Genomic DNA, 21,481 nt, shown 5'->3' with positions numbered 1-21,481 from the left:
TTCTGTTAATAATTAAAATATTGTTTATTTCTATTTCTTCATTTTTTTTCTTTTAGTTTCTTTGATATTGTCTCTGCTTTTGTGAAGTAAGAAGTTCCAGCTTCATAGCAGACAGTTGAGTACTGATAGGGCTAATTGTCACATTTAGCCCTTAGATGAGTCAGTTGTTCTCTCTGCTCTTCAGTGTGACCTTTAAAATCATTTTGTTCAATTGTGTGTTGTTTCTAAACCTTTGTGCTATAGGACTGCATCCAGATGTAGACTTGGTTGCAGCTTTTCCATTTTCAACTGCATGTAGTGATTGCAACTCACCCTTCATCATAAAATTATTAACTGTGGTTTTCAACTCTCCATAACTTAAAAAGAATTCACATTTCACAAAGCATGATTGGGTTAGAAAGATCTATATTAATATAATTATATATGTAACTATAAGTGATTAATTTTTTAAAAATTATTCTACTGTGGTTTTTTAAAGGTTATTTATTTGTTATGTATATAGTGTTGGCATCAGCTCTCATAGATGACTGTGAGCTGCTATGTGGTTGCTGGGAATTGAACTCAGGACCTTAAGATCAGTCAGAGCTCTTAACCTCTGAGCCATCTCTCCAGCCCAAGTGATTAAATTTAATTTTTATCAGTTCCTTTTGTTAATTGTGATACATTTTGCATATCATAATTGTTATGTCCCTTATTAGCTTTTAAGTGAAAGATGCATAGTCAAGTGTGCATAGCTTTGAACCTTTTAGCATTGTTATTGTTATTATGATGATGATGAAAGAGGATGATATTATGACAGAGAATGAGTATATCGGCATGCACATGTCACGGTGTATGTGTAGAAGTCAAAGGAAAACTTTATGGACTTGGTTCTCTCTCGTGTGAACTCTAGTGATTGAGCTTAGGTCAGTAGGCTTGTGTACAAAGTGTGTTCACTCACTGAGTGAGCCATTTCATTGGTCTCAGGTTATTTTAAAACTGAAGGTCTTTATTTTATATTTTTCTAAAATGTGTTATAAACAGTGTTTAGATCAGTATTAAATGTCTTAGCTGGAAAAAATGGGAATTCTTTTAGTTTTCTGTTGCATTTGAAACCTAATATAATGCCAGTTTTTTCTTCATATGTGGAAAACTTCTGAAATCTGTCCTGTGATTATAGCAAAAGTTAGTATTCCTGTAGTAAATGGTATGTATGTTTTTGATTTTTTTTTTCTCATGCAGGTCTTCAGAGGTCTACATTTTAGCTCTCAGTGCTGAATTTCCTTCTCCCTTAAATTATTATAAACTTTGCTGCTGTTTAACAAGCGTGAAAATGTCTCGCAGTCCTGATGCAAAGGAAGACCCTGTGGAATGCCCACTTTGTATGGAGCCCTTAGAGATAGACGATATTAACTTTTTCCCTTGCACCTGTGGCTACCAGATATGCCGATTTTGTTGGCATCGAATTCGCACTGATGAGAACGGGCTTTGTCCTGCGTGTAGAAAGGTAAGTGCTTCTAAACAACTCTATTTTACTATCTGGATTTTTTTTTACTGTCCAGTATTAGCTGCATAGTTATTTTTCCCATAGCTGTGAGTGATTAGCTTTAAAACAAACTATTCAGTTGTAAATTCCATTCCAAGCCCCCTCCCCTGGAAGTTGCCTCATTTCAGACTCCACCCCTTGAGAAAGCCCATCAAATGATGACCCCTCCCCAGAGATGCTCAAGACCACTCCCACAGGATATTTACCCCACCCCACCCCCAGAACAAAGAAGTCTTCCACCCAAACACAAACATTGTGTGATCTTTAAGGTGTAATGAAGTAGAGAGAGTACACTGGACTAGGAGTCATGGTCAAGCGTTGCCTTTGTTGTGTTAACTAGCAGTGTTGCTTCTGTAAAGTCTCATAATTTCTCTAGCCAAGGAAACAGACACAGTCTTGGTGCTTTCTTATTAAGAAGATTTGTAAAGAACCATTGACTTTGGATATGATAATATGGAACTTAAAAAAAATATGTTCTGTATTAATATGTGGGGTGATTCACACTAGTTTTCTAGTACTTAAATAGGAAAGTAATTCACCAGAGTTAGAAAGCAGAGAGGGGCATTCTGACACTCAGCCTACCATTTACGTTTTCATTCAGTTGTGCACCCTAGTCCATGGGATGATGCCGGCCACATTAGTGTGGGGTATTTCCCCCCCAGTTAGTCCTATCTGGATACAGTCTTTGAGACATTCCCAGAGGTGTGTGTGTGTGTGTGTGTGTCTAGATGATTTTAAATTCAGTCAGATTGACAATGAAAATTAATCATCACATCTTTTCCGGGATGTTTATACTCAGTTTTAAGTAATTGCCATCCATTTATTATTATTAGTAATAGTACTGATAACTGAGTCTTTAGTACTTATTTGTGCAGGTCATATATTTTAATCACTTTTAACCGTCTTAACTCCCACAGAAGTTCGAGTTAAATGTGCTTCTCATTTTACAGTTGAGAAGGCTGGGGCTAATGGTCATATGGTTTTGGAGCAGCTTGGCTAGAATTCAGAACCTGGCCCTCTGATTCCATATTTTTGGTCCACCAGTGACCTTGATATTAGCTGTTGGAGTGAAGATACTATAAACCTGAGAAGGAAAAGACAAAGACACACAACAGAGAGATTGCTGATATTTTTTTGAGGACACAATGATAAATCTTCACATCAAATTTTAGGATTTTTTTGTACTTCATACATAAGGATACTGAGGCTTAAAGACTGGTTTGTTTACGGGCACATGACTAGATCATGTTAAAACTAAATTTGAACTCTTGATCCAAAGTCTAAGTATTTACGCTCATCTTTCTTCCTTTTAGACTAGGAATGTATTTAAGATGATCACTCTAAAAAGATGTGGTCTAAGGACATAGCTCAATAGGTCAAGTACTTACTGTGCACTCCTGAGACTAGAGTTCGATCCTGAGCATCCATGTAAAAGTCAGGCATGTTTCTATGACGCCAGCATTTGTGGGATAGGGAAGGAGCCCTAGAGCTTGTTGGCCTGCTAACGTAGCCATCTGTGAACTTTAGATTCAGTGAGAAAGTCTGTCTGAAATAAATGAGGTAGAGACTTCCACATGTACACCCAAACAAGCACATAAACTTAATATTTTAGCACATAGTAGGATTTCATTAAATATTTCTTGATTATAATATATAAAATCCATATTTTGTTGATAGAACTACCAGCAAATCCTTTGATATTTTTTAATGTATTTAACATAATTTCTTTATTGAATCTTTGGGAGTTTCACATCATATATCCCAATTCCATTCACCTCCCAGTCCTTCCATATCTTCCCCTCTCCCCAACAACAGCTCTCAAACAGATAGTAAAAAACAAATCAAATAAAAACAAAACAAGCAGCAAACAAAAAGAAAAACAAAAGAGCCAAAATAGCAAAAACCCTCTTTGATCTTCCATCTTTCCTGACTCTCCAACACCTCTTCATTCATGCTGGTAACACTGGGAGCCATGGTGTGTCACACAGTACCACCCTTTTGTCCAGTCAGCTTTACTAGCAAATATTCATTGCAGGAGTCACTGGTTCAAGGCCTCTGGTTTCTGGTACACCATCTCATCACTGGATCCTCTCTGGAACTCCTCTTGGATATCCCATGGCCACCCCAATTTGGAGATCGTGCGGGTTTTGTTCCACAGTACCAGTCCCTTCATGAGCTCCAGAAGGTCCAAGATGTGGTGGATGTTAGGGTGGGCCAATTCAAGGGCCAGCTGTTTGAGTAGTTGAACTGGTCAGTCCAGGCCGCTGAAGCTACCGCCCTCAGTTGAAGGGGCAGAGTCAGTCCCCGTATACCCATGCAATCAGTTTTAGCTCTCCCCCACCTGTGGCGAGGAATAGGACCATCTTTCTCAAGTGTGTGTGTGGGGGGCGGGGGCAGTTCTCTTGCTGTAGGGTTCAGTGAGGGTCAGAGCCAAATATCCTAGGCCTAGTTCAGCATGGCTCTCTGATTCCATCACACATGATTCCCATTATCCCCTGAGACTACATGAGCAACAGATATCAACACAAACCCTAGCTGCAGCAGGACCATAACCCCAACCTGGATAACATCCTGGCTCCGGATGGGACTATAGGCCATCAGGATGGTTCTGGTGGCGGCATGGCTCCCAGACATGAACAAGGCAATAGGTTGGAACCCTAGCTTCCAGCTTCTGTGTAACCTTTGGTGGCTGCTGTGCACAAAGCCAGAAAAGGTCTTAGACATCGTCCTCAGGAGCAACAGGTCTGGATGTCACCGTTACCCCAGGTGGCAGTGCAGGTTACTCAGAGCCGCACAACCCCAGTGACAGCATGCCCCTTGGACATTAACTTGACCTCAATTCTTGGGCATTCACATGGCTTTTGATGGTAACAGAAACCTTGGGCATTAATACAGACCCTAACTGCAGTAGGGCCAATGACCCAGCTTTGGCCCCAATGCCACCCTGTCATTGAGTAGCAGCACATATCACTTTGATCTGCATGACCCTGGCTTCAAGCATGTTCGTCAACTATCAATGTAGTCTTTGGTGGCTAACCTGACCCAGGGCATCTACATGGCTCTTGTGGCAATATGAACTTAAGCACAGATTCTGGCTGCAATAGGGCCATGGACCTAGACATGGTCACTGGTAGCAGCCTGGGTCCGGAAGTCACCATGACCCTAGTTGACTGTGTGATCTACTCAGACTGGCATGATCCTGGCAGTACTGTGGCTCTCAGACACCCACAGGGCCCAAGGTTGTGGCTCAGATTCCAGAAATTCGCATGACCCTTGTGACAACAGGAGCTATGAACATCAGCACAAGCCCTGGCTACTGTAGCCTTCAGCAACAACCTGGGCCCAGATCTTTGCTGCCTTTTACACAGTGTTTTAGAAGCACTCTGTGCAAGGTATAACACCAAGATTGATTGGTTGATTTTTGGCATTTGTGCTAAAAGTGATCTCTGCTAAGCTTTAAAAAAAAATAAGTTTTAGAACATTTAACTTTTATTAAATAAAAATATTTGAAAGCAGTTGAAATAGAAGAAACTATCTGTCTTATACCTGCTGCTCAGAATTGGATATTAGTGCTAACTTTATCTTGTTTACTATGCTTATAGCCATATCCAGAAGACCCAGCAGTTTATAAACCACTCTCACAGGAAGAATTGCAAAGGATAAAGAACGAGAAAAAACAGAAACAAAATGAGAGAAAACAAAAAATTTCAGAAAATCGAAAACATTTGGCTAGTGTACGTGTGGTACAAAAAAACCTCGTCTTTGTTGTAGGTCTGTCCCAGCGCCTAGCAGACCCAGAAGTAAGTCCTCTTCTGCTCTCAGTGTCGGCATGAAGTCTTCTGTGTTTGCCTGTCTTATGTGAAAGTAACTGATACTGATAAACTGGAAGAATCCTCTGAAAATAATAAGTCTTGGGAGAAAATATGAATAATAATAATAATTTTTAATAATGGTTAAGAACCTGTGGCAAATTGTAATCTTAGGCATGCCTTCATCTTTCTGGGCTTCAGTTTCTATTGTGAAACTAGGGGCTTGATCTGAAAGTCCCTTTTAGTGCTTCTGAAAATAACGTTCCGGTTGTCCTTAGGGTTAACATGAGTTGTGAGTACTGGGTTTTTTTTTTTTTTCTTTTCTTTTTTTTTTTTCTTTCCCTCTTCTGTAGCTGTGTAGACCAAGTAATTGGAGACACAGTTACTTTAATGAGCTACCCAGGTAGTCATGTGTCTGCCACAGTGAATGCGTAGAGGTCAGAGGACTTTGCAAGCTCGGTTCTCTCCTTCTGCTGTGTAGGTTCTGCGGCTCTAACTCAGATCCTCAGTCCCAACAGTGAATGTCTTTACCAGCTGAACCATCTCTGAGCCATTTTTGTCCCCAAGTAGTAGCTCTTGTTCATGCAGAGCTGTTGTAGTTTATCATCACTCCTTTACTTTGTCATTCTAAACCGGTTTTATGGAAAGGAGAATTTGACGTAAGTAAAAGACCAAGTTTTTTTGTGGTTCAATTCCCTAATGTCTCTTTTTCTCCTCCTTCAGTTAGTCTTTTCAAAGTTTCTCTGATTTCATACTTTCTTGCGGACTTTGGATATACATCTGCTAATTTTTAATTTTGCACTATACCATGAGGTGCTGGCAAGATTATTGGGAAGGAAAATTGAAGCTGAGTATCAGCTAGAATGTTTGCATCAGTAGGAAAGCGCTGACTCTGGGTAGTCTTCCAAGAAAAGTTCTTGAAAACCGTTTGAGGTACTGTTCCTCATGGTGCTGGAGATTAGTTCTGTAGTGGAGCACTCACTTGTCTGTTGGCCTACAGCTTTTTCTAACTGTGGCAAATAGCTGGTAAGTGGGGGAAAACTTAAAACAAGATTTATTTTGATGCATAGTTTCTGTCTGAGATTTCATTTAGCTGGCTCTATTGCTTTAGGCCTAAGGTGATATAGATCATCCTGCTAGCAACTGAGTGTGAAAGAAAACGCTGCTCATCTCATGCAGCCAAAAGGCAGAAAGACAGACAGAATAAGAAACTGGGAACAAGATACCTTTCAAAGGCATACCTCAGTGACCCACTTCATCTGCATTGACCCCACTTTTTATAGTTTCTACTACCTGCCAGTAGTCCATTCAGGTATGAATCCATTAGCAAATTGATCATTGATTAGGACAAAGCTTTCGTATCTACTAGCTACAGACCAAGCCTTCAGTATATGATCATTTTGGTAGGAGATAGAGAGGGAGGTAGGGGTTAACTTTATATCTAACCATAACTGAACCTGCTGGCTTTTTTTTGTAAAGACTAAATATTTACCAATTGATGAGTTTATATTAAGACCTTAAAATTTCTTCAGATCAGTAGAGGAGAATCTCAGAAAGAACCTATCATGAGCATTAAAATTGATGCAACTCAAGAATTACTAAGATCTGGGCCAGTAAGATGGCTCAGTGACCTGAGTTCAGTCCCTGGATCTCATGTAATTTAGGTAGAAGGAGAGTAGTAACTCTACAGAGCTGTCTCCTGACCTCAACATATGTGTGCCATCGTGTATGTATACTCCCCCATCCTGCCCTCTACAGCCACTACACACAAATATTACTAGGAATCTAGGTCCAAGGAACTTGGCAGTAGTGTTTACATCTCATTCTGGAGACCTATGTCTTTGCAAAGGTGTTGGTAAGAATTCATACCTGTGGTCTGAACATTCAGAATGGTTAAAACAAGAAGACCATGAGTTTGTGACCATCCTGGCTATTTAATGAGTGTTGGGCCATCCTGAGCTACAGAAGGAAGGTCCTGTCACAAAATAACAAAGAAAAGATTTCAAGCAAGCAAAGGACTTCAGTAAGAAATATTGAAGAAATATTAAGACCTGCAACTCATCTTCAGCAGTCGTTTCTTCCATCTTGTTTGTAAGCTTCCATTTTTTGCTTTCCTGAGAGACATACTCCCACCTCTTTTGTGACCACTTCTCTTGAACAGGACTAAACCTTTGCCCTAATGTGTTTTTGTCCCTTTCAGCTCTGCCTTTAAAACAATGTTTTAGCTCCCCCACCCCCACCCCCGTGTGTGTGTACCCTCACATTCATGATCTGGAGGTCAGAGGATAGCTTTGTGGAGTTGGTTCTTATCTTTGACCTTTATTTTATGTGGGCTCTGGGGTAAGCAAGAGCTTTAACCTGTTGAGCTTACCCTCTCTGGCTTACTTCTGTCTTCTTGTTACTTTTTGCTAATCTTACAGATTACTTTTGTCTTTCTGAAATTGCTATTTCAGCAACTTGCTGGGACTTTGATTTTGATTTTAGAGCTTTTGGGTGTGAATTTACCTTTTGTTTTATAGATCTTTAGTTTAGCCAGCTCAGGCAATGTGGAGCAACATTTAGAAGTGGATTGATTATCAAGTGTATTCTTTCATTAGTAAGTAGAAAAGAATCTTAGAAGCTATGGTAATTGGATGATGATTAAGAGGTAATTTTTATATATATCTATGTATTATATATGTATATTATATGTATTATATATATATATATTAAAGTCCTAAAAGTGTAGTTTTAAAATAACTTTTGTATGTCAGAAAAACTTATATCAAGATCAGTTATCAAGTGTATTCCTTTATTAATCAGAAGAAAAAAATTTCAGAAGCTATGGTAATTTGATGATTAAGAGATAATTGTATCTTAAAAGTCCTAAGATTTCAAGTTTGTGGAGATAATCATTCTTATTAAAATTTGTATTTTGTGAATGCTATGTTTGATACGGAAGGTAAATTAGGTAGTAAGCCAGACATAGACTGCTTTTAGCAAGTTTATAGGTTAGAGAAGACAGAATTGAAGTGCTCACACATTCCTGAGCATTATGAAAACAGAAGTAGGGACTGAAGAGATGGGTCAGCATTTCAGAGCACTTAGTGTTCTTGCAGAGGTCCTGGGTTTGTCATCTTTTAACTCCAGTTCCAGGGAATCTAACATTCTTTTCTGAGGGTACTACATGAACATGGTGAGCATACGTATAAATGCAGGCAAAACACATATGCACTTAAAAACCTCCCCAAGAGAAAATGATGAAGTTCTGCTTTGAGAACTAATAGTATCAGCTGTGCAGCAGTAAGATCAGGTAGTGTCCCGGGTATGTAGTAGCTCCGGAGAGCACTGAGGAATGTGGCTACTAAAGCACAACCATTTCATTTTATAAACGAGAAACTGAGGCAAAGATATTTGAATGACTTGTTTATTGATAGATCTTCTATTCTGGTGTATTCTGTGGTGATGTTTGCTTTGTTAGTCCATTTATTATCCACTACGCAACCTTTCAGTGCCATGTTTTTGTTTTTCTTAGTGGTGTCCATGAATGCTTGACTATGTTTCAAAAAAATGCCTGTTTTATCAGTAGTTTAGGCAAAAATTTAGAGTGTTCATGTTACTATGTAATGTGTAAATTCTTTGAATTTCCTTTGCCATAACAGCCTATTTCATATCAACCATTGGTTATTCACTAACACTTAGAAGCCTACCAGTATTATTGATATACATATTCAAATTTTGCTTCTCATTTTGAGACCATCTGTTGCCCATACTGGCTTTGAGGTCCTGAAAATCCCTCTGCCTCAGACTTCTGTTATGAGCTACCACACCTAGATTTTTATGTAATTCTTTTCACTTAATGCTCACACAATTCATATTTTCATTTAAAACCCATTGAGTACCTAAACCATGCCAGCTCTGTGTAAGACACTGGACATATACAATATATAAAACAGCACCTGCTTATTTGCAGAGGTAACAGTCTTGTGTGAGGAGCACTGTGTTGCACATTAGGATAGTAGCAGACTGTTGCAGGGTGTGCTTGTCTTTGCTATCTTTGGGCTAAAGTGTTTTCCTAATCAGGGAATGTCCAAGGGTTTCTAAAGAGGAACCTCTTTATGCAATCTGATTTCTTTGTCTGGAAGGTTAGAATTCAATGGTGAGAAAAGTGGTTGGAGCAAGTTGAATGGCATATAATTTTGAAAGGTTTGCCAACAATTCTGAGTTTGTATTTTACTCTAAAAGCAGTAGAAAGCTGTTGAATGATCTCAAGAATGATGTGCTTGATCTCTGCTCTGGAAATACATTCTGACTGTCATATGGGCATGTCAGTTGTAATTGTATCCCTATCGTATTTTGTCATGAAGGTGTTACGTCCAAATGTTTACCAGAAACTGTTTCCATAAATCAGATACTCAACTCTTCAACTCTAAAAGTGGTTCATGCCTACTTTTAACAATCTAATACTATATAACATGTCTTCCTTTTTGTTTTGTTTTGTTAGATCACATTCATTTGCATTTTAGTATGAATTTTTATATGATACAGAGTACTTGAATCAGAATATTTTGGGGAAAGACCTGTATCAATAATTTGCCAAAACCCACAAATTACTTCCAATGTACAACCAGAATCCAGAACCACTACTCTTAAATGAAACATTACCTATTCTTCCCTTCCTCTCTTCCTCCCTCCCTCCTTCCCTCCCCCCTTCTGTCCCTCCCTCCCCTCCCTCCCTTCTTTTTCCTCTCCTCAGTTTTGTTTGTTTTTCAAGACAGGGTTTCTCTGTGTAGTCCTGTCGTGCTTTGTAGACTAACCTCAAACTCCTAGAGATCTTCCTGTCTCTGACTCCTAAGTGCTGGAATTAAAGGCATTGCCGCCACCACCACCTGACTACCTATCTTTTTCTTAATGACTTACTTTCACCGGACTAGTCAACAGCATTTGGCACACAGGCACTACTACTTTGTAGATAATGGTTCCCTGAGTTTGCCCTTGCCTTTACTTCTATAAGCCTGTACTCTGTCCCATTGCCAAACAGATTATATCCTTCAATATTTGTATTTCTTACAATATTCTTCTGCTTTTATTAATATGAGTAAAACTCTAATTCCTTACAAGGGACTGCATACTACATGACCTTATCACAAACTACCTCTCTGGCCATATATGCCACAGTTTTTCTGTTTTACTGAAAATAACACAGGTTTCCTTGTTCTCTTCTGTGCCCTAAATCCTCTTGTATCAGGCGGGATGCCTGTATTCCAGTTTCTAGGAGACAGCATAGGTTTCCCAGAAGTGAAAAAAACCTCCATAGCATATAACACCTTTTTTTGTTTGTTTTGTTAACTCTGTAGACCAGGCTGACCTTGAACTCTGAGATGTACCTGCCTCTGCCTTTCAAGTGCTGGTGCCACCACACCAATCATATGTAATGCTTTCAAAAGACAAGGATGAAAAAATCCATGAGACAAGTCAAGAAGTGTACATATGAATAGGATACTTAGATAAAAAACTAAAAGTATGAACAAAATCCCAAAAAGACATTCCACTTTCCTTGAAAAGACTTATGAACAGGAACAATTCAGTGTTTTAAATATCACTAATACAATTAAAAATGAATTCTTGATGGTATAAACTCTCTCTGTATATTTCAGAATATATATCAAGGAAAACAGTGATGAAAAGACCCTTTCTGCATGTCAGTGCTTGGGCACAGCTACTCTAGAACCTACCTACCTGTGTTCTTTGCCATTTTAAGCCAGAAGCATTATTATTACTTTGGAGTTTACAATCTCAAGTCTTAGGTCTGTCTTAGACCTATTGAATATGAATTTCTTTTTTAATTTGTCTCTCAAATGATTTTGCATTAATATTCAGTTTCTATTGGAATAGTGTTTTATACTACAAAATAACCTTTCATCTAATTTGTAGAATCACTAAATATAGCAGTTAATGATGTAGATTATTACAGGTGGTATATGTATTGATAATGTAGTGCCATGAAATGATGTGATTTCTGCAAAAGAACTAGTAAATTATACTCTTCTTTAATTACATATCATCTGTAAATTAAAGTATTTTGAGAAAATACTTTATATATAATATGAAGATTATTCTGACTTTCCTTAACTGTAAACAGTCCTCATAGTTATATTCATGTATTGTAGGACGTTCAGAGGTCTAGGGGACCACTGTTGGGCAGGACTAGTTTGAGCCATGGAAGAATCCCTGGCTTCCTTCCTCTGAATGCTTGGAGTGTTTCCCTCTTTCTTTACCGTCTCTCCCCAGTTAAAACTTCCGCTGATCTCTAAAGTGCTCCGCCTGTGCTTCCTTCATTGAACTGCTACTATATACCCACTTATGATCAGAGCTGCTGCCTTGGGAGCCTGGTAGCTGAAATTCCAGCCAGAATATTGAATGCTGTTTCAAATTCTACTGACTAGAAGAAAACCCCCTTTCAAACAATTTCCTTCTCCATCCTTAAGCCCTGAAACATTCTGGGCATGAGATTTCGTTTCATTAGCTACCATTGTTGATTTGTCAGTTAAGGAGTCTGGGTAGGGGGAAAAAAAGTGGAAAACCATTGTAGTCACCTTTTAATCCATTAAAACTGGCTGTATATAATCTTTTATTATAAACAGTCAAAATGTAGTGAAATTAGTGTGTATTAAGTTGGAAACTGTTAAGAATTAATGGCACAACATAGACTGTTCATTGGGAATGAGGTTACTGTCTGTAAATTTCTAGGAGAACAAAATTTAATGTTGAGGTAGCTCCAAGTCGTGGGAGAGATTTTGTATTAATCAAGGTTATGGAAGTTTGTAAGAAAATCTAAAAGAGCACTGTAGTAATGACAGAGTAACAGAGGTTAGGGAGAGGCAAGGACAAGAAAACACAAGAAGTGATTAAGGCACTGGAGGAAGAATGTAAATGGATTTTCCGGATGTAACTTAGCAGCAGAGATTGTGAGGAGGGAGTAATCCATGAGACAATTACAAAATAATGAGTTTACTAACATAGGAAATTATACACAAACTGTATAACAAATCATAAAGCACAGAAGGTTGAGGGGACGCTATTAATATATTTGGAATTTATAACAATGCCTTAGTATAATATCCAATAGGTTTATGAGACATAAATGTCATTATTTATGTCTGTTCTTTGTCTCTCTGTTTTTGTATATAATTTTGATCATTATTGCTTCATGAAAATCATTTATTAGTGATAATACAGTTGAATTCTGTGAAGGTAAGATCCCATAAATAATTGATTAGAACATAGGAACGCCAAACTTCTTAAGTCTCAGTTCAATAAAAGGATAACTCTTAGACTCTTAAAATATATTGTGAGTTAGCTTCATAAATGCACTTAGGAGGTAGTTACATTAATTAGAAACTTAAAAAATTACCAGTGTGCTTTTCACTTACAAGGGATGGTGAATGTCCCCATTATAAGGATAAAAATGATTAAACGGGGACAGTTTATGCCTTATTTCTTCTTCTTTTATAGGTTTTAAAACGACCAGAGTATTTTGGGAAGTTTGGTAAAATACATAAAGTTGTCATCAATAATAGCACATCATATGCAGGCTCACAGGTAACTCATTATAGGGATTTTTGCCTTTCCTCCCTATGGTCTGGGCTTGACCTGGGCTGTCAGAAGGAAAATTTTGCTTTCTGTAGTCAGAAAGCTTGAGGGTCAAAGGAGTTATATATGCAGTGCAGTGACTTCTGTTGGTGGGCTGGGGGAATTTTTATGTTCATTTGATCCCTCAGGACTTAGAGCAAATGGCTTGATGGAATATGAAGGAAATAGAAAACAAAAGTTTATTGAAGGGATTAAGGGGTGGGGGTGGTTACCACGCAACCTGATAATTAGATAATGATTTATAATCAATATTAATTTTAGATATTGAGAACTTAATAGAGCAGCTTTGTCAAACTGGCATTAGTTAACAACTTGCACAGATCGCGTTTATTATTGAGAGCCTTTACTTTAATACAGTGTCTTTAAATCTGACCTTTTAAATTTTTTGTAACTTTGATGAGCCTGTCAAGTTACTTTTGAAAAATGAGGGGTGTGGGGAGAAAATAAAATATACTATTTTATTTATGTATGTTATAATCCAGTTATAGCCAGGTAAAATTTAAGTATGAGCGCTTTTAAAAAAAAACTAATTAAAGGAATAGCATTATAGCAAAACTATTCTAATTATTGCCATTATTATTAATAATGTCAGTAGTAAAATAAAAACCTGTAGAATTCTTAGGCAGGTTGCAAAAGAATTTTATTTTCCAGTATTAATTTGAAACTAATAACAGTGGGATGGGATGTGCTTTGCTTTAGGGTCCGAGTGCCAGTGCTTATGTAACCTATATCCGGTCAGAAGATGCTCTCAGAGCAATACAGTGTGTCAACAATGTGGTAGTAGACGGCAGGACACTTAAGGTAATATGTTTCTGTTGGTTATTTTCTGTTTTTTAAGAGGAAGGGGTAATATTAAAAAGTAGAGGAGTATCTGATATTTAAACAGTAACTTTAAAGGCATTTAATTTAAAGATTGTTCTTTTGCTTTCTGTACCAACCTGTTATACACAAATTATTTAGTATTGAGTAGTGTTCTGTTTTATTTTATTTACTGGGTAGGAATACACATTATTTAGGGATAATACTTCAAGATTTCGATTCATGTTTTTCTTATTTTATGAAAATAGTACTGTCCTCAGAAACAGTTAATAGTTGTGATTTGTTTTTACTAAATACCTGATCTTTGGTTTATGTTTGGGCAAATACTCCCACCAATGCAAATGAGAAAAGGATGGCATCGTTAGAAAGAGAAATTTCCCTTCTTCTGTACCAAGCTACTTAATAAACACGGAACAGACTTTTCTTTGACCCTGATTCCTAGAGAAAAAGATCTGAATTTGCCAATTCTGGAAAGCATTCACTTAGATATTTTCTCTAGATAATCTAAGTGAATGTCTACATGAAGTTCACCAGTAACAGTTCAGCTTCATAGTGTTCTCGGTCATGTTTTGTTCTGTCTGTGTCTCATTTAGGTGAAGTAATAACATTAGTGATGGAAATTGATATTGTGGTATCAATTCATAATTTTGAGTGTGCTTTCCCTTGCTCTGCTTTTCTTCCTACAGGCATCTCTAGGGACAACAAAATACTGCAGTTACTTCTTAAAGAATATGCAGTGCCCAAAGCCTGACTGCATGTATCTGCATGAATTGGGAGATGAGGCAGCCAGCTTCACAAAAGAGGAAATGCAGGTAGTAAAACTCATGTGAATTACCAATTTAGTACAAAAGGAATTGCTTTTAAAGTTAAAATTATGGGTGAACACTAAGATTTGAGTTTTTTAAAAGATGGTATTACTTTAAAGTAGCATTTCTAAAGTATTTCTTAAGATGTCTCTTATGTGGAAATGGTTCCAATAAAAATGAGTCTGGTCAGCTAAGTCAGAAAGCGACATTAGTATATCAGCATGTGTTCTAGAGGTTTTAATGTGCTAGCATATATTGAAACGGGAACCTAGCTGGCCGCAGGAAACACTTCGGGGTCCACCTTAAGGAGAGTGTCAGAAATAAGAAAGCCAAGGAGTTACAGTAATTATTAGTTGGGTTTTGTCATTGTTGCTTTTGTCTGTTTTGGTTCAACTTCTGCTCTTTATAGAATATTCTAGAAAATAATCTGTCCAAATGATGCTGATACCATTTTTAAATAGTGACTCTCCTTTAAAAGTGTCCACAGAGTAGTCAGTGTCCTGTAAAAGGTGACTTGAAGGCTTAATATCCTATCTTCTTTTTTACCTTTCCTCTTCTCCTGTCTCCTTTCAATTTGTAGTATAAACATGCTTTTACAAGTAAAAATGTTGACCATACGACCTATTAAAATGAGGATTATACCAAAGCACAATGCTGCAGTTCCCTTTTGTAGATGAGGACTTCAGATTGTTGCTGTGGACTTTTGCAGGAATACTTCTCATTTAGAAGGTGGGGGGCATTCATTGCTACTTTTTATTCCAGGTCATAATGAGCTCCTTTAAAGGCAGATTGTATACAGCATGAAGTTTTGTCTCTTTTTGACTTGGAGTAAATGCAGATTAAGTCCCATTATATTAAACATCTTGGTGACTTTTTACAGCATTGTCTTTGAAATTTAAAAAAAAACTGTTTAAAATAATGATATTCAATAGGGCAGACAAAATACATATTTTTTCAGTTAGTATTTTAAAAGGTTTTGTTTTATTATAAGTGATTTTTTTCTTTAAATGAAACTTTGTTTTTTGAATGTGTGTGCATGGGTGTGTGGAAACCAAAGGTACACATAAAATGTGGCTCTTCACCTTAATTTTTGAGGGTCGATTTGGTTGATCTGAAACTGGCTAATCAATTATCCTACTATCTTCTCCATATATACTCTGTTTTTTTCAGGCACGTGCATGCACGCACGCGTACACACTCGGTCCCTAACTCACGTCCTTGTGTTTGTACAGCAGCATTCTGCCCATTGAGTCATCGCCCGAGCTCCTGGATTAACCTTCTCGAATGAAAACTAGATAGAAACATTTCAAACTGTCTTTTAAGTAATGTCTATATACCCAAAACTCACATGTTATTACAGTGAAAATTTGTCTAAGGATTTCCAAGTTTATCTTATGTAAATCTGTTGTTCAACAATAGGAGAAAAATGCACGTGGTAAGATTTTTCACTGCCAGAATGAACTGCTCCATAATCACTAATGTATCAGGCTAAACTATAATAGCACATGAAGTATTGATTATAGAAAGGATTTTTCTAGGTGGTTCATGTTTTAAAGATATAAAATTTGCATCTAAATATATTTTTCTTATCTTAAAACTCATTCATCCTGGGTTTTAAGATTATTTGATAGTTTTTAATGCTAAAATATTTCTCAGTATGGAAAGAAAATTTGAGAAAGTTATATCATTACAAAACCCAAAAGCCATCTTTGTTACTATATAACTCAAAATTGAGTAAGCAGCTTGTGTGTCAGAGTAGGGAGCAGTGCCGTGTGCTGTGCGTGCTGCAGCTGTCTGTGCTAAGTTAGATGGCACCACCCTCACTTCATAGTTTGATTTTATTTTATTCTGTTGCATTTTTATTTTGCCACAGTTAAATCACAGTTTTAAAATAGTTGATATTCCCATTGGTAAGAGAAATGTCCTTTTATTCAAGACACACATATAGGTGGTTAAATGCTGCTCAGAAATATTTCATTGCCATTTGTTTTGTTTATGGTTTGCTTCTACAGTGATACTTGCCTGGTTTCTCCTGTACCATTTGTGACATTTCCTTCTGATAGAAAGCTATCCCAAAATACAAGAAGGAGTGTTTTCTTGAATATACAGTGGGTACCAGCAAGGTTTTCCGTAAAGGCCAGTCTAGTAAAGTATTTTAGGATTCCTAGGCCGTGCGGCATCTGTCACTGTGCTCCACTATCCCTGTTGTACAACTTCACTCTGACTTTGTAGCAAGACAGCCTGTAGACCATAAATAAATGAATAGTGAGACTGTGTCCCAGTAAAGCCTTTTGACAAAAGCGACTGTCTGCAAACTGTTTATTCCTGGTTTAGAAGTTTAAGACATTAATTTTTATTTTGTTTTGGATAGGGAGAAAATAGCAAATGAAAACAAATTAGTGACATTTTTACCTGATGTTAAGATAAAGAAAAACGTAAGAAAACTGTGAATTCATTGTGCTGTTGATCTCTTAATAAAACCAAAAATCTGTTGATAAATTTTGTTTAATCATCAAATGTTCTGGTTTTCTTTTCTTTTGATTGCTGTATCAAACAACATAACCAAACGCAATTTATGGGAGAAAGGGGGATTATTTTAGCTCACGCGTTGTTGATCTTTGAGGGAAGTCTGGGCAAGAACTTAGATGCTACTTACTTTCCTACTGATCTGTTTATATACAGCTAGTTTTCTTTTATAACCCAGGAATAGTGTCCACAGTGAGCGGGGCCAGGCTATCCTACATCTATTAACCATCAAGATAATCCCCAGCGGATGTGCCCACCGGCCACTGATCTGGGCAATTCCTCAGTTGACATTCCTCTAGGTGATTCTCAGTTGTATTCAGCTGACAGTTAAAGCTAACTAAGTAGCGACCTATTAGATGACTTAGTTTTATGAAAGAAACTGCAAGTAATTTAAATTTTTTATTGTATTTATTCATTTGTATATATGTGTGTGTACATGTGCATATATGTGTGCACATGCACACATGCCACAGCACATATGTAGAAGTCAGAGGATAGCTGTGGGGTTCATTCTCTCCTACTGTACGTGTTTTCCAGGAATCATACTCAGGTTGTCATGCTTGCCAACAAATGCCTTTACCCACTGAGCTAGCTCAGTGCCCTCCTGGTGCATTGATGTAGTGAAATTGTTCTCTACATATGGTTCTAATGGAATGATTTGGTCTCTGGAGTATCTGTAGTGTGTGTAGCTTGACTGGAATGACTTGTTGGTCTAAAAGTTTGGTAGCATCATCCTCAGATTCTGATTCTGTGAGAAAACTAATGTCCTCTTTACTGTACCTTTAATAAATAAAAAGTAGCTATGCGTTTCATACCAGAACTTATATTTTTGAATCCCACTGCAGTTTTTATTTCTTCTTTTATTAGGCAGGTAAACACCAAGAGTATGAACAGAAGCTACTGCAAGAATTATATAAATTAAATCCCAATTTTCTTCAGCTATCTACGGGTTCAGTTGATAAGAATAAGAACAAAGTGACACCATTGCAGAGGTATGATACGTAAGTACTGACTCAATACTGATACTACTCTAGTCAGATGTCTTTCCTTCCTGTTTGTCATTCTTTTCATTGTTATGTCTTTTTAGACTAAATTCATAACAAGACCTGTCATTTATACATCATCTTCAGCTATATAGAACTGTCATGTAATAGTTTCTGAGTATGATATTTATTTTATTTTGTCTTAAAAAACAGAGTCTTATAGAGTAGTCTTTACTGACCTGGAACTCACTATGTTGACTAAGGCTAGCATTGAACTTACAGAGATCCTCTTGCCTTTGCCTCCTGAGTCCTGGGATTAAAGGTGTATGTTACAAGGCATAGCTAAATTTGAATTTCTATTGCTCACTGCTCCCTGATAACACTTAGCTTTTTGGGGCCTTCACTCTTGGCTCTTATTTACAGACAGGAACAACTTTGCATGCTGAAAGGAAATCACAGAGCTAGGTACAGTGCTCACATCTCTAATCCTAGCACTTAAGAGGCTGGTGAAGGGGAGTCACAAGTTTAAGGTCACTGTCTGGGCTAAAGAGGAAGTTCTTGGCCTTCTCAGACTTTAAAAAACAAGAACCCTGTGTTGCGTAGGGAATGAAAAGCTCTTGCCACCCAATTTAAGGTCTTTTTCATAACACTATGGAGAAAACATATTCTGAAAGAGAAAAGGGTCTTCACCCGAAGTGGTGTGTGTTTGTGTTATAAGTGTGAGTGGTTGTTTAATCTAGGGGATCACTGATGTTGCATCCTATGAGGACAGAGCGTCACATATTTGGAGTCTTACCTTTGGGAACAAGCAGTCTTCTTGTCTTCAACCTCTTACATGGTCTGGGTGGTAGAAATTGAGTGAATGTTTAAACAAATTTGTAAAATTTAATACAAAGCCTCATGATGATTTAATGATCTTTATGTCTTAAACTGTTCTTTGCTATAAGTTGTCAAATATTGTAGAGTTAACTAATAACTTTGGGATTTCACTGTTTGCTACCTGAATCGTCTTTAAGTGATGTGTTTTGATGTCTAGCTTTAAATAGTAGAGTTCTTGTCTAGTAAAATAACCAGCTTTCAAGTGTATCAGTAAAATTTACACAGATTATTGTCAGAGTCTTCCGTGGAACATATTATTGTGTTTAAAATTTTAAAGCTGCTATCTATTCCCTTTGATGCTGAAGATTATTTAAATATTAAAGACTATTTAAATGTGTTCATTTCTTATACACTTACACATAGTGGGTGTGCATATGTATATAGATATATAAATAGATGTCAACATAAAACATATAATCACTGTATATTAAATAATGTTAAAGTTAGAAATAAAGCCTAAATTCAGCCATATCTTTTTTTAAATATATTTTTATTTATTATGTATACAATATTCTGTCTGTGTGTATGCCTGCAGGCCAGAAGAGGGCACCAGACCCCATTACAGATGGTTGTGAGCCACCATGTGGTTGCTGGGAATTGAACTCAGGACCTTTGGAAGAGCAGGCAATGCTCTTAACCTCTGAGCCATCTCTCCAGCCCCAGCCATATCTTTTGATTTGAACAAATTGACCCTCTACTTTGATTGTTTGTACTACCCTTTCTAGATGACAAACCAAGTGCTACTGCTCATTACCTACCACGTCTGTGGTATTTGAAAAAGAATGAGATTATTGTAGTAAACATTTCTGATATACTCAGCATTTACTTACATCATTGGTCTTATTAAAATAGTTTTTCTGCATGATTAAGTTGCTTTGAATGATGGACTACAAGTACTGAAATGAAAGCAGGAAACAAGGAAGCCACCAACTGTAATGCATAAAGGATGGGTATGTGCTATAAAATGTAGATTGAGACATGGTGCAACAACTGAAGATTATGAAAAGAATAGTACCTTGTTGGGCTATTGTGCTGTGAACACTGAGTAGACCTAGTGGTAAGAATCACATTGCCCAGTATGACTTGATGTGGCTCATGAAGATGTTAAATTCAGACTAAAGTGAAAGGAAGATGCAAATGAAAATTTGATGTGCTAATTTAATCTTAATAGTCCCGTGTGGCAGATATTGTCATTATTACTTCAGATAAGAAAACTAAAAGAGAGCTAAGTGTTAACAAGTATTCCATACAAATGTGCTATAGAGACCAGATTCCGACCAAAATCTGTCACTTTAAAGACTAGATTTATCTTACTTTGCTATCATTTAAAACTATGCCAAAATTTTAAAGGAGAAATTGCTAGGAAAGAATTTAATATCAGTTATATTTGTTTTAAGTGAAACCATTTTGTCTGAACATCTCTGGGATACCGGAGTTTTCTTTCAAAGAATTGATAGTGTTTTAAACTTCCTTTAACCACAGATAGAGGGCACTAGTCTACTGTCTAGTAAGGTGTTAACAGGAAGACATAAGAATTTATCAGTTTTTACCTCATGAAGAAGTGTGTATTGTTGTCATCCCCATCTCCATCATCATCGTTGTTATTGCCATCTTTTTGTGTGTGCTATGCAGTTTACAGCTGACTGCCATCTCTAACTCCCCTTTGAAAGAACTTGGCTATATTCTTACTGAAAATTAAATGTGCTCTGACAGACAGGTGCCATCTGAATGCCTTAGTAATTGAGTAGATTGTGAAGAATTAGTGCATTAATCCTCTTCTCTGGATTTCTTGAAATTAAAAATCATAAAATGTACCAGGCGATGGTGGTTCCCGCCTTTAATCCCAGCATGAAAAGCAAAGGCAGGAGAATCTCTGAGTTCGAGGCCAGCCAGGGCTACACAGAGAAACCCTGTTTTGGGGTTGCGGGGAGGGAGATGGTGTAGTGTAATATAATTTGTCAAAAAATGTACAAGATACTCTCTAAGAGAACTTGGCAAATCATTAATAGGTTGGTAAGTATTAAAATATGTATGAACTCTGAAATTTTATGCAAAATTCTATGTGCCCATTGTTTATATATGGAGGCATTGCTATGCTGCTAGCTAGAGAAGGCTAGAGGTGAATTTATGAATAGTAGAGGACAGTGATTCTCAAAAGTATAGACAGGAGCCACAAAAGTGACCTTCATTTTGTGGATCTCCAGAAAAACTTCCCTTTATTGTAGACAAATGATTTACAATCTCCGGTTTTATTTTTGAGTAAGTCCAGAGCTGTTTATTAGTAAGTAAATGGGTAAAAGTCTGCTAAACTAGGATACTTCATTAAAATTGGTTAATTTCTTACATTAAAATTGGTTTGGTTTTCTGTTATGAATTCTGTCTTTATTTCTTTTCAATCCCTGTCTGATTCTGATTTATTTGTAGTTACTGCACATGTGCATACATAGTGGATAGCTGTTAAGTCACCTGGGGGATGCTTACCCCATTTAAGTTGACTATAGT

General features: G+C 37.1%; 1 protein-coding gene across 8 annotated transcripts in view; it reads left to right on the top strand.

Annotated features, from left to right (window-relative positions):
• Cnot4 (CCR4-NOT transcription complex subunit 4) overlaps nt 1-21,481 on the top strand; it is a 104,884-nt gene that overhangs the window by 38,846 nt on the left and 44,557 nt on the right. For 3 of the 8 annotated variants that reach the window (XM_085683990.2, XM_085683987.2, XM_085683992.2), the window contains exons 2-7: nt 1,222-1,486; nt 5,128-5,325; nt 12,829-12,915; nt 13,666-13,767; nt 14,472-14,597; nt 17,985-18,109. In XM_085683990.2, the coding sequence (XP_085540116.1) occupies nt 1,313-1,486; nt 5,128-5,325; nt 12,829-12,915; nt 13,666-13,767; nt 14,472-14,597; nt 17,985-18,109 (812 nt within the window). In that variant the 5' untranslated portion in view covers nt 1,222-1,312. Of the gene's footprint in view, nt 1-56; nt 115-1,221; nt 1,487-5,127; nt 5,326-12,828; nt 12,916-13,665; nt 13,768-14,471; nt 14,598-17,984; nt 18,119-21,481 lie in introns of all 8 variants that reach the window. The other 5 variants (XM_085683989.2, XM_085683985.2, XM_085683991.2 and 2 more) reach the window with 3 other exon arrangements.

The sequence above is a fragment of the Myodes glareolus genome, chromosome 25, assembly GCF_982192425.1.
Source record: "Myodes glareolus chromosome 25, mMyoGla1.1, whole genome shotgun sequence".
Classification (NCBI taxonomy): Eukaryota; Metazoa; Chordata; class Mammalia; order Rodentia; family Cricetidae; genus Myodes; species Myodes glareolus.
This window is presented reverse-complemented; position numbering and strand designations above follow the sequence as displayed.